The 14688-nt window shown below is 31.9% G+C and overlaps 1 protein-coding gene across 1 annotated transcript in view; it reads right to left on the bottom strand.

Moving 5' to 3' along the window:
• Positions 1-5836: 5836 nt before the first annotated feature.
• Positions 5837-14688, bottom strand: part of LOC126879200 (probable cytochrome P450 6a13) — a gene marked incomplete in the record, with an annotated part of 18544 nt that continues 9692 nt past the window's right edge. Inside the window, 2 exon segments of the mRNA XM_050642253.1 lie at positions 5837-6063; positions 11661-11914. Of these exon segments, the coding sequence (XP_050498210.1) occupies positions 5897-6063; positions 11661-11914 (421 nt within the window).

Raw genomic sequence — 14688 nt, forward strand, 5'->3', positions numbered from 1 at the left:
AAGCGGCGGTATCTCTTAATGACACAATCTGGAAGAATAAACCTAAGACAAGACACAAAAGCAAGAATCTATAAACCAGCAATTAGACCTATATTGACATACACGGCGGAGACAAGACCTGACACATCTAAAACGAGACGACTACTTGAAACAACATAGGTGAAAATACTCCGACGAATATCAGGGAAAAGTCTGTTGGATAGGGAGAGAAGCGAAAACATAAGAAGATCATGCAATATAGAAGACATAAATGACAAAACGGAAACAGGAGTGAAACGAACACATTAGTAGAATGGCAGAGGATATGATAGTACGAATAGCACGAGATAAGTCACCAAATGCACGAAGAAGTATTGGCAGACCAAGAAAAAGATGGTGCGATAACTTAAACAATTTAGGAGGCTAATATTGAAGAAAAAACAGGCTTTAAAGCCTACATACAAGAAGGAAGAAGAAGATAATATTTTAAAATCTTTTTATATACTTTGCTTGGTTGGTGTCACGGACTCCGCAAATTTTGTAATCCATCTTAAAAATAGTTCTAGGCTACCTAGACACCTGAAAATTTCAGGATAGCTTAGAACTAGCTAACAATGCAATATTTAACTGCTATTATACAGGGTGATTAATTATTAGTGGGATGAAGCTCCGTAGATCCGTTATAGTAATAGATAGCGATAATACTTAATAACAAAAATTGTAGCGAACTTTGAGCTTCACATTACAACATTAGCTAGAATGTTACAGGGTGTTCGATAAAATAGTGGCAGACCAAACATATGTTTTTTTTTTAAATAGAACACCCTGTATTTTATTTTATATTCGAAATCCTCATAACTTTTCGATTACAAAAATATAAAGGTTTGGTATGTTATACGGAGTATTTATAAAGTTATAACCAATTTTATATGAACATCGTAACAAGTTTAACTACCTGTATAAATAAAAGCAAGCACAAGGTCAGTGGTTTAGTGACGTCCTATTTTTTTATTTATTGTCCAAATTTTCGTAAATGTTTGTTTTGCTAATTTTGTTTATATTGAATACAGGGTGAGACAAAACAATACCCTGTATTTTATATCATTATCGAAAAGTACCATTACCATACTATAATTTTTGAATAACATTCCCTATGTGTAAATTTATTAGTTTTCGAGATATTTTCATTTTTCAGAGCAAAATTATTAATAATTACGGGTCTAAATCTTTCCAAATTTTAAGTAAGCCATGACTGAATAATTGTCTAAAACTTACAATTTACGATTATTGATTATTAATATGTAATCAAAGTTGGCTACAATTTTTGTTATTAACTTTTATTACTATCTATTACTTATAATGGATCTACAAAGCTTTACTGACCAATCACGCTGTATGGATAAATCATTTTTTTTTAATTTCAAACTATTTTAAAAATGTAACTACTGCAATGATATTTTAAAGTACGTTAATAAATCGATATCTAGAAATTGATGGTGCCTAAGTGGCATTAGACTGCAGATCGAGAGGTCCCCAGTTGGAACCCGGCTGTTGCGTATCTTTTTTTTTACTTGTTTTAATAAATAATTAAAACTTTATATACTTACTTAAAATTATATATACCGTTTTAAACAACAGTGGTATTTGGTATTTTAAAAAATACTACTTTATACTAGTTTAATTTTTGGAATCATAATTATAAATAACAGTTAATACATCTACTAAAAATTTATATTTTATATGTTAATTATTCTTTTCAAATATGTTGTGCCCTACATAAATATGTACATGTACAATAACAAAACCGTGATATTATAAAAAGTACTTTTTCTACTCTATGTCATATTATGTATAAGTTTTTAGTTTGTGAAAACTGTCATTATAGATAGCAGTGCGTGAAGGATTTAAAGTGTGCGTGAAGTAACAATGTATTTTAAATGGGATTTACTATTTCGCACTGTTTTAACTTTCGCGTTGTCATGGTCGCAATCATTTTCTTTCGCGTTGTCATGGTAATGACAGTATGACCAATGAATTACAACAAAAGTTTTGACAGTTTTGTGGTTTGAAAGTAGTTAGAATTTTAAAATGTCAAAGTTCTAAAAATTGTAGGATAGAAATAAATTCCAGTGACGAAGAGTTACAGTTTTTATATTTGTTTATCGTAGATAAAATATTGTATGAAACTGTACGTGAAGTACTTTTTGCGAACTTACGCGATTTATAGCACTCACTCCGTTGTCGTTCGTACTCTAAATATCGCGTGCGGTCGCAAAAAGCATACTTAACGAACTGTTTCATAAAATAACTATTTTTATTAGAGTATAATTTTTGGAATTTTAAGCATTTTATCGTTAAATCGTTTATCGTTAAATAATTTTATATTCTTTCCTGTAAATAATAAAAAGGTTTTATTATAAAAAAGTTCTTTTTTATAAAAGTGTATTATTTAGAATAAAGGACCGAGCACGTGGCCAACGACGGCACAAGGTACTACGCCGGATAGGTAAGGAAATATGTAGGAAATACTATAATGTTAAGCTCTGTATTTTCTCTCTGTTATGAGATTGATCAGCATATTCTTATTTTGATTAATTAATTAATTATTTTAATTACTACTTATGTAAAACAAAACCTAAATTAAATAAAACTTTCCAATAAAATTTATTCTCAGGACTAATTTATTGTAATGTATTACCTTTGGTTTGTGGCTTCTAGTATCTCTAGTGGCTTACTTCATCCAGGACAAAAAAGGGAAAATAAATATACTCAATGTCATATAAATTCTATAAATATTATTTATTTATCCAATATACCATAAATATAAGATTTAAATGTATGCTAAAACTCAATTTTGTTGCAACTATTTCTTATTTAACAAATTAATCTTTAATTCTGCTATCTCATTTTTTAACCAAATTTTCATTTAAATAATTCGTTAGACTGTTCTTACTATTATATGTATAAAAAAAAACAAAATTTACTTTTCACCTTTTGAATAGATTATTTATTTCTGCTTTAAATTTATGAATAACTAAATTATGCTCTAGAACTGTTCAATAAAAAAACAAACAAATATGGTATGTGATATAAAACAACTCTCTCCGTTTCACAAATAATCTGACTAACCTTTTTTTCTTCTCTTTTTTACTTCTTCTCATGTATTGTGTATACCTCGATTCTTCCACACGTGCTCCTTGGATGCTGCGAACGATCCTTCTCGTCCAAATTGCTTCACAAAAAAACAACAGCACTCGCTCGAAATATTTCCTCAGTTTTCTCTCTGCTGGATATCTTTTGCAAATTGATACCAACCGGCTACTCGTTCTAGACAGAAACAGAAATCTCTTCGGACACAAGGAGATTTAACTTCTCAACTCGATCAACGATTTCGTTTCAACACGTTTCTGCTTACACGGCCGCCAACTTCACCACTTTAAACACACTTCTTACTTTTCAAAAAACTGGACTGCTCTCCTCAGATCTTCATTACACAGTGAAACTTTTTTCCTCCTCAACTCAGACTCAAACACTCTATTCGCCCTCCATGCGTCTCTCTCGCCAATCACAAAACATCCTCTCTACACATTATATTCCTAATTTCATTTCTTAAGAACAAATTATTTTTGTATACAACTTTTCCGTTTCGTCAAATTCCAGGAGATACCAAAATTACTTTTGTGTTTCTACATGCTATAAAAAAAACCGATATTCTAAAACTTAACAATTGTGTTTACCGTCTTTCCTTCCAAGAAGCATTTATAAACGTCCTATTGTTTACTTCAAAGCGAATACATGTATTTTCCAATCTGACCGTATTAATTGTATAAGTCCGTTCATAGAATCATTAATACTGAACGATTTTCACTTTCAACGAAACACTGCTTGTGACTAACTAATACTGTATAATCCTAGGGCTCAGTGGAGGCTGTTCTTCAGATAAGGGAAACACCAATAGCGATAAAGGAATTTATTTATAGAACCGACACTAGGGTAATTACCCCGGGAGAACTTTGAATACTGACTTGTTACTGGTACGCGTTTTCTACTAGGCGAGAGATCTTAGTTTTATAGAAGCTTAAATTGGGTCATCGTTGACACGATGCCCGCGTGATTTGTATATCTAATTAAGGTAAATAATTCTACTTTCGTCAGCACTTTCGTATCATTTCCAAATTATATTGTTGATAATTGACCAATTTGTATCTAAACTAGGGATGTTCGATACGTATCGATACTTTGAGGTATCGATACTTTATATTTCGATACTCGATATTTTGTATCGATACATTAGTTGGTATCGATACTGTATATCGATACACCGAATCATAATATCGTATCGAACATTTAACCCCTTATGTTATGCAATACCTTTTGCAACACCTGTTTGGAGAATTATTATGCTCGAACTATTTGGGAATTTAATGACGGTTTGAAGTTAAAATTTTTGAATAAAAGGAAGAAAGAAAGCCTTTTAACTTTTATCATTTCAGGGAAATAGAGAACTACGTAACGTCAACAAAAAATGCAAATATCCTAATATCCATTCTATTGTTACAAGTCACGTTCACGTTTGTCAACAATATAAATAGAAATAACAACAAAGGACAAAGTGTATAGCCAGGCAAGGGATTATCATTTCTGTAGAAATTTTATTACCGTAAAATGAGGAATCTTTTAATAAAAGGTCTTTGTCCTCTATTTTCCTTGAATAGAGGTTGGTGGGCCAGGCCAGGTTGCCTGCACGTGGTGACGTGGTCAGCGTGCTCTGTATTTTAATTTTATTACAATAAAGGACGGACTCCATACTGCGCATGCGTATATGTCAAAATAAAGACATCGATATTTTGTACCGATACTTGGAGTATCGATACTTTTGAGTACGATATCATAGGGTATCGATACAGAACCTAACAATACGTATCGATACGATGTATCGATACTTTGGTGAGTATCGAACATCCCTAATCTAAACTAATAATCCACATGTGTGAATATAACAACAAATAAATTCGTGCGATCTACTGGGTGATATAATTATTCTGTTCAATATCGGATATGAATTCTGAATATTTGTTATTGGACAAATACTATTTACAATTTTTTTGACCATATACAGGGTGATGAAAATCTATGATCTCATGGTTTTTGGCATAAATTAATTTTCTAAAATTTTCCCATAAAATTATAATATAACAATATATATAAGAAAAGTTGGAATACTTTGGTTACTTAATGAGACACAGTAAATATAGAGTACTTCAGCTAATTATCCAAGGGAAAATAGACAGCAGAAGGGGTCCAGAGAGGAGAAGACACTCGTGGCTGCAAAACTTGATTATGATCATCTTTTACCACTACTACTATCAGTTTACAGCATTCTCCGACGCCTTCCGACTCATAACCGTCATTCTTCTCTGTTTAACCATAGACCTGGAGGGATTTCTCTTTCCTCTAGTTCTTTTTCAATTCCCTCCCTCCAGATTCTCCTCGGATTCCTCTTTTTCTGTTTTCTTGTGGTGTCCATGCCAAAATATGTTTAGGGATTCTGTGATCTGACATTCTCTGTACATAGCCGTACCATACTAGTTGTTTTGTTTTTATGTCCTCAATTATTGTATGTGTGACTCCCATAATTTCTCGTAATCTCTCATTTGGTATCCGATCTCTTCTTGATTTGCCTGCTGCTCTTCTCCAGAAGTACATTTCTGTAACTAGTAACATTTTCTCCGTTCTTTGTTTCAGTGGCCAAACTTCACTGCCATATGTGATTACACTTTTAAGTGTAATCACATATTTATCACGATGATCTTTTTCCGTGTCAAAATCAAATGTCATTTAAAACATCGTTTTTTATTACAATAAAATTATACGATAATAATAGTAAAGATACTGTTTAAAGGTATTACACACTCGCTCAGTTACGTATGGGGTCCAGATTGACCCATATTCCATCTTTAGGCATGGATATCGTGGCAAATGCTAATGTCAATGGCAACTTTGTTTTTTCATTGAAAGTAATACGATAGTTTTTCAGCAAAGTGATTAGTCCTATTTTTGACTGTAGTTTTCCAAGCCTCATACCTAAAATATAAATAATATAATTAATTATATTTCAACACAAGACTAAAATCTGATGTCTTCTATTCTCTAATTAAATGTAGTATTCACGATAGCAATTTAAGTGTCAAAAGAGCTTGACAATAATGTAATTGTTCAAGTGAGGTGGGATAATTTTTTTAGTTTACTTCACTGTGTAAAGGGCATTCCACTGGACTACTAAACTAAATTTACAATCAAGATGCAGTAAAAATAAACAAACCAAGATAACCCGGAAGTCCGGCAAACCCGGACCGATTTTCATCAGATAAACATTTCAACAATAAAAATGTATGTAATATAATAATATTTGAGAGATAATGTGTATTTGTGTAATTTGAACTATACGATAGTAAAAATGACTCATGACACAGGGCGCCGGCGGAAGAGCGACGTTCATTTCCTCGGATTATCGGAAACAAGAGGCACCTGCAGTATTCCTTTATTTATTTCAAACTGTCTTAGCATTGTTTAAAAAAGACTAAAAGACTATTTAAAAAATTCTTTTTTAAACAATGGTCTTAGTTTTCACTGTTCTTAAAAAACATAATATCGTTACGATTGTGACTGTATTGTGTGTAGTACAGTCTTGTATTGTTCGCTTCCGTTTGCTTAGATTTGTGTTTGCCTGTTTTTAGTAATTTAGATGTGTAGGTACTGTGCATATATATTATATTTAATGTTATTTCAATTATAACGGAGTTTATCTGTAAGTATAACGTATTTTATTAATTTTTACCATTTTCTCCGGCTAACCCGAATTTTTGATAACCCGGATCGGCCGCGGTCGCGATTAATCCGAGTTATCGAGATTCCACTGTATAAAGTTTCGAAATCATGATTTGGGATTTACAATATACAGGGTGTTTCATTAATAATTGTCCATATAATAACTGGAGAAACCTTAGCACAAAATACGAGGATTTAACCTAAAACACTTAAATAAAATGTGGTTCCTTACTGAGCTATACTACTCTTTATCTAATCTAAAAATTTAAAAATTATTCTTGTATAGCATTTTAAAACTATTTGACGTATCCTTTTCATACTTGGTAGGTAGTATAGGTACTATACAAACTACTAAATTATGTTAAACAAAGGTTTCTGGCTGTTACCAGAGGCGTACGACGGGGGAAAGTGAATGATTGACCCTTTCCAAATTCTACGCCACTGGCGAAATTGCTATTTTAGTTCAATTTTTGGATTCTCCAACACTTTCTATGAAAATAATATGCTCTTCATTCGTAACGATAAAGTCATTAGTTTTCGAGATGTTTGAAGTTAAAATTGAAACGACACGGTTATGTATTGTGGTTAATGTATTGTGTCGCTTCATTTTTAAATTCAAATATCTCGAAAATTAATCATTTTATCGTTACGAATGAAGAGCACTATATTTATTTAAAAAGTATTGCAAAATCAAAATTTTTTACTAAAATAGCAATTTTGTCAGTGGCGTAGAATTTGGGAAGGGTCAACCAGCCACTATCCCCTATCGTACGCCTCTGGTAGTAGCTAGAAACGTTAATTTATCTTAATATAGTAGAGTGTACAGTACCTACACTTTCTGCCAAGTATGAGAAGGATACGCCAAATAGTTTTAAAGTACTGGTTACAAATAATTCTTAAATTTTAATCATATTTCATATTAATATCTCGAAAGCTAATTACTTTAGCGTTACCAATTAAGAGTATATTATTTACGTAGAAAGTATTGGAGAATCTAAAAATGGCACTAAAACAGTAATTCCTCCAGTGGCGTAGAATTTGAGAAGGGTCAACCATCCACCATCCCCTGTCGTATGCCTCTGGTGGTTGCTAGAAACGTTTGTTTATCATAATTTAGTAGAGTGTTTAGTAGTCGCACTTTCTGCCAAGTATGAAAATGCTGAGCAAAGATAATTTTTAAATTTTTAGATAAAACACCCTGTAACTCAGTAAGGAACCACATTTTATTTTAGTGTTTTAGGTTAAATCTTCGTATTTTGCGCTAAGGTTTCTCCAGTTACTATATGGACAATTATTATTGAAACACCCTGTATATATATATATATATATATATATATATATATATATATATATATATATATATATATAATATATATATATAAATATATATATAAATATATATATAAATTGTAAATTATGATTCGGGAGTGCTCCTTGTAGCATTTAACGTCTCTTGGTTTATTTATTTCTACTGCATTTTGATTGCAAATTTAGTATAGAGTTTATTTTATTGTTAGCGGGGTCTCGCAAGCTTGGTACTCCTGATGGGAATCCCATCAGATGTCCATGTGTAAGACTATTATAACCAAGCCACAATTATACACAAGAGAGGAAACAGCAAAGACCCTAGCAACTACCGTACCATCACCTTGCTGAACACAACTATTAAACTTAACAAAAATACTTGCCAATAAAATAAATGAAAAATACGCAATTAGTGAGGAACAACAAGGTTTTCGGAAAAATAGGTCCACAATAGGCGCCATGTTCATAGCCAGACAAATTGCCAGAAAGCCCTGGAATATAATAAACCTACATTTATGTACTTTATAGATCTGACTAAGGCCTTCGATTGTGTAAGATTGGAAGATGTGCTAAGATTGCTAAAGGAGAAAAATCAGCCCTACAAGATGATAAGGATAATTAAAGACAAAACCAGAATAAAAGTCGAGAAAGGAAAAATCATAGAAAACATTAAAGGTACTGGAAAAGGATATAAGATGACAGAAAAACAAATAAAAATCCTCTGTTATGCTGACGACGTAATCTTAATCTTGGATGATGAGGATAACCTACAGCGAATGGCACAAACTTTCAATACAGTGGCGAAGAACTATAACATGAAAATATCAACAGCCACGACAAAATCCCTGGTAGTGTCAAGAGAATCCATAAGATGATTAGTAATTAACAACGAACTAATTGAACAAGTCTCGAGATTCGAATATGTGGGAGTCGAAATATGTAGTAATGGAGATGTTAAAGAGAGCGTCCGAAAGCAAGCAAATAAAGCCAATTACGTGTCAGGATGTCTGAGTAATGCATCTGGAGAAACAAAGACATGAGGATGGAAGGGAAAGTACGCATATACAAATCATATGTAAGACCAATCATGACGTACGCGACAGTGGTGTCATGGTGTGGGAACGCGTGGGAACGCCGTTCCCACACTGGTTAAGAAAAGAAAAAAAAATAAATAGAGAATTTAGGTTTTGTAAACAAAAATTAGCAGTGCGTTCCGGCACTGCTAATTTTGCCATGACACCACTGGTACGCGATAGAAACAAGATGTGACACAGCAGAAACCAAAAGGATACTGATAACATCAGAAATGAGAACGTTGAGGTCAATAACTGGGAAAACACTGAGAGACAGAATACCGAACGACAGAATAAAAGATCTCTGTAACATACAAGATATAGTACGGTACACTCAAAAAAATTTAGTTCGTAATATTGATTAACAGTGATTACTGAATAGTATTTCGTTGTCACAACAATTTAATTTGTTGTTTCAACGAACTTTTAGACATTGACGAATGTATTTGTTATTGTCACAATGATTGAATAATAATTGTGAGAATAACTAGAGTACATTAATCAATAACACTCAATTTATTCAGCCAATAACTTAGTTTCGTATATTTAATAAATACTGTTAATTCTGGCAGCAACTCACGTTCTTGCTTTCGTAGATGACAAGCAATTACCTTGGTTTATCGTGACAACGTACAGATTTCATTAAAACAATGTACAAATGTTGTTAATATAGAGTAATATATGATTCTTGAATAGATGTAAATTGATTGTTGTGACAACGAATGCTTTAATCAATCTACTACAGCATTTAATACCCACAATCAATGCGTTCATTGTGACAATAATCGTAGTTGTTGAGACAATAAATGCTTTGCTTGACATTTGAAATTTAACGGCTTTTCCTTATCGTGATACCCCTAGCTTCTCTGTGTTACCGAAGTGCCGAATAATAATTGCATTTCGTTGTCAAGTGTAGTCCGTAGTAGAAGGAAGTTTTTGTGTGTCTATTATCGTGAAATTTTAGTCGAATTCTTTTTAAATGTGTTCATTTCTTTCGCATCCTGAGAAAACTAATTCTTATTTTTGAAGATTTAAATGCAAAATAAAATATTACAGTATTATCGAGGGTCTGAAGTCCCTGAGAACCTCTATAATGATTATTTTAAAAACTCACAGGGGCGAAAAAGAGAAAATTTAGTATGATTTTTAATTTCAAATAGGCATACCATTCAACAGAAACTTTTTGTTTATTCTAAGGGACTTTCTGCCCTCGGTAATAATGTAAAAATTTTATTCTGCGTCTAAATTTTTCAAAAATACTTATTAGTTTTCTCAGAATTCCAAAAAAAATGAATGCGTTTAAAAAGAATTTGATCGAAATTTTGCACCTGCGCTCTCAAAAAGGATTAAAGTGTTATACCTTTTTGGGAATCACTATTTCAAACGCTTTTAAATAATCTGTCACATGCCGTACTTTCCCAATAAGAAAAATCAAAGCTACGCGGCGCCTGTCACCTGAAGAGGGATCGTGTAAAGTTCGAAACATTGATGTTATAATACACTTTGATTATTTTAAAAATCGACCTGTCCGAGCGTTTTGCTTATGTGCTAAAAATAAATAAGTTAATAAGGGGGTGGGGGGAGTGTAACACTTATTCCAGTACACTGTATAAGTGAAATCATATGAAAAATCACACAGTGTAAAGTCCTTTAGGTTAAGGACAAAAAAGGGGGATTTAAAAAATTATTATTAATAAATTAATATCATACATTGGGCTATTGCATTCAGTAATTATTAATATAAGATACGTTCATAGTGGGAATGAACGAAACTGATTTTAAGAATGAATAGAATTGCTTGTAAGAAAAACCGTATTTATTGTGGAAATGAACGGAATTAATTGTAACAATAAACGGAAATAATTGTAGAAATAAACGAAATACGTTAGGAGAAATAAATAAGACTGTTATTGACACAACGAATAGTCTTCGTCGGTCAATTAACGACGTTGTTGTTTCAATAAATAGTGTTCGTTGACTCAGTGAGACAGAGTCCGTAATACCAATAAAGTGATATTATGGTATACATAATGAATGTTCATCCATTCAATAAACGTAATACATTGGCTCAACGAACGAAAATAATGAATTGATGAACATCGTTTTGTTGTCCCAATAAAACCAAGAATTGGACAAATTTTAAGTATTGCGTTTGTTGTCTGAATTAACATTTTTATTGATATTACGTACCTTTTTCGTTGAGTGTAGGGAATACAGAGAATACGAGAGTGGAGTCAGCGTGTGACGAGAATGGACAGCGAGAGAATAGCCCGTATAGCCAGGGATTCGAAGCCAACAGGCAAGAGACCAATAGGAAGGCCCTTTAAAAGGTGGCGAGACAGCTGGCAGTCAACATCACAGCTAAGAATACAAGCTCAAAATCGGTTAAGAACAGGCCAAGAGTCCTAGCATAAGAAGAAGAAGAAGAAGAAGAAGAAGAAGAAGAAAGAACAAGAAACACATTTTTGTACATACCTATGCAGATACGTGGACCTTCACCAAACGGCAAATAAGAGAACGCAGGTCTTTGATTTATATTTTCTTTATTGAATCTCTCCGGATCAAATTTTTCTGGGTCTGGGTAATAATCTGGATCTCTTTGTATAGCCTGGATAGGAATACTAACCATAGTTCCCTTTTTTAAAATAAGATCGTCATTTGACAGCTTGTAATCTCTGTTACATATACGAACGAGGATGCCCAGTGGTGGATGTTTTCTTAATGTTTCTAGAAAATAATTAAAATTATTTGGTCAAAATTTATTACAATTCTTCAATACACGTCATCATTAATCCTATGTTAATGAAGACAAAAAACCTACAGCCAAGCAGCTACAGGTTAGCTAGAAATAAATTAAAAGTAAAAACGTGGAATGAAGTAGACATTTCTGTTGTATGTAGGCATATTAGTCGAGGAAATAAAGTTGAAGAAATGGCAAAACCTCGCGATTTTTTCGTCCAGCATCGATTTGTACAAAAATTTGGAATTAGGCCCATTACACCCTCTAGTTCATTTTCTATATCGAGCCGTTGTACGCTTTTGGTTTTTTAAGGGTGAAAATTACCCCTAATTGTAATAAATTATATAATAACATTTTAAACTTTAATATTGTCAACATTTGGTTCTTATTAGTTACATAATAATTGGTTTATGCTTTAAGATATACTATCAGAATATTTCAACACTTAAAACCACCCTTGTTGAAGCTATATATAAAAAATTTACTTATCCCAAAATAATAATTTCGGCTTGCATCGATTTATATAAAAATTTGGGATTAGGATCATCTCACCCTGTACTTCATATTCTATATCATGCTTAAGGGCGTTGATTATTTCTAGGGGTGTAAACTACCCCTTATTGTCAAAAATTATATAAAAACATTGTAAACTTTAATATGGGTAAAATTTGGTTTTGATTGGTTAGATAATGATTGTTTTATGCTTTAGGATAATATCATAATATTTCAACCCTTAAAAACTACCCTTAATAACATTACAATTTTTATAAGTAGATAATTTAATAGATTTATACAGAAAAAAAGTAGAATTAAAGAATTACAAAAACATTTATTTACATAAAAATACGAATTTACAAATATGCACAAATACAAATACAAATAGTTTTTTAGTCATCTTCCAGTATACGAACCAGTTTTGTGGTATTATAGGTACATACCTATAATATACATTTGTGTATACATTTTAGCGAAAATACACAGCGACAAATGCAGAATACGAGAAGGTCAGCCGCCAGTTCTCACTTGTCGCATTGTACCTACATTGAAAATGATCCATAAGCGGACTATTCGAATTTTTCGAAAAAAAATTCGTTTTATAAACATAGCTCCTGGCTATGGCTCCTGGCTTTTATCTGGCGATAAAAAATTTTTTTAAAAACTATTTTGTAGGATTTTTAAAGGGCTATAAGACTGTGTAAACTAAATTCGGTAAGATCGCTTAGTTTTTAATTGAGGTGGGTTTAAAGGGCTCGAATAAGGGGGTGTTTGCTCGTTAATAGAGGTTTTATACAGCTATATCTCGCTAACTGTTCACTGTAATGAAAATATATGCATAGGTGAATTTTATCTATTAAAAAATTTATAATTTAGTAATCCATCATTTTTTTCGTATCTCTAATATTTTCGGAGATATTTTGAAGTAAATGGTGAAAAATAGGAAATTGCAAAAAATCAATTTTTCTTTAAACTCCAATTTTTCTAAAATTAGGCCTTTTAAATAGGTTAAACTTCTTAGGTGTATTGATAATACAAATATAAAAGAAATTACAGAAAGGTGAAGACAAATTTTTAATTAGGAGGGTAGTTAGGGGGTTGTTTTCACTGATTTTATCATAGAAAAATGCAGGTACCGACTTTTTTTGATCATAAGTCGGTTAATTTTCATGCTAGAAATTTTTTGTTACTATTATTTGAAAGGTGTAACTGTATACTTAAAAAAATATTATTTAAGTTTTCCTCGAAAATGCAAAGTTTTTCCGTTATTTGGCTTTGAATATTTCAAATTATGCATTTGACGAAAAAAGCTAACCTTTAACATGCTGTATCTCGTTTTATATTGCTCTTAAAGATATTACAGAAAAAGAATTTGGTTTGCGTTACTAAAAGATACAATTTTGATATCTACAGTTTTTTTATTAAATGCATATTTTTCGAGGTATTCTCAAAAAACCCTCTTAAAAAGTCGATTTTTTCGTCGAAAAACTGTTACTTTCAAGCGCGAGTAACTCGAAAAATATTAGTTTTACGAAAGAAATTTAACAAACATTTTTTTCTTAGAATTACTTTTTACATCAATTTACATGGTTAAAATGTAATAAAAAATTCCCGCCCCCGAGATGGGGTGGCAACCACCCCTAAGGTTTTAGCGTACAGCGGCATGATATAGAAAATGATCCTTAGACTATTCCCTACCTTCTTTGAAAATTTCAAGTAAATCCATGCTGGACGAAAAAATTGCGAGCCAAAATGCTTCATTTCCTCGACTATATGAATATATTAAAATTCTTAAAACTTATCCACAAGGGAGTGAAAGCACAAAACGTTTTCGGTCAAACTGACCATCATCAGTGTAAACGTCCAGTGTACAAGTAATTGTAACTAGCCACTTCAATAGGTGTAAAAACCTCTAAATTACATTATTGTTACATTATACATATATTAAAAAGTAGTCGATATTAAGTCAATGTCTTAAGATTTTAAAGATCACATGTGAATGTATTTCATCTTCGCTCGAAAATTGCACAAGGTACTTGTGTTCTAGTGAGAGGTTAACGACCAACTGGTCGTTAGGTCGTAGTACTAGTAGTAGACTATTTTAGTAGACTATTTCAAAATTTGTTTGAACATAAATAGAAATTTTGATGTTAAATCAGTACAATTCTACAGAGTGTGAATGTTGCTACGAAATTAACTTAATATCCCTTTATTATATGCGCTATTAACTGAACTAAACATTACTAAAAATGATTATTGTTATATAAT

The sequence above is a fragment of the Diabrotica virgifera genome, chromosome 1 (assembly GCF_917563875.1).
Source record: "Diabrotica virgifera virgifera chromosome 1, PGI_DIABVI_V3a".
Classification (NCBI taxonomy): Eukaryota; Metazoa; Arthropoda; class Insecta; order Coleoptera; family Chrysomelidae; genus Diabrotica; species Diabrotica virgifera.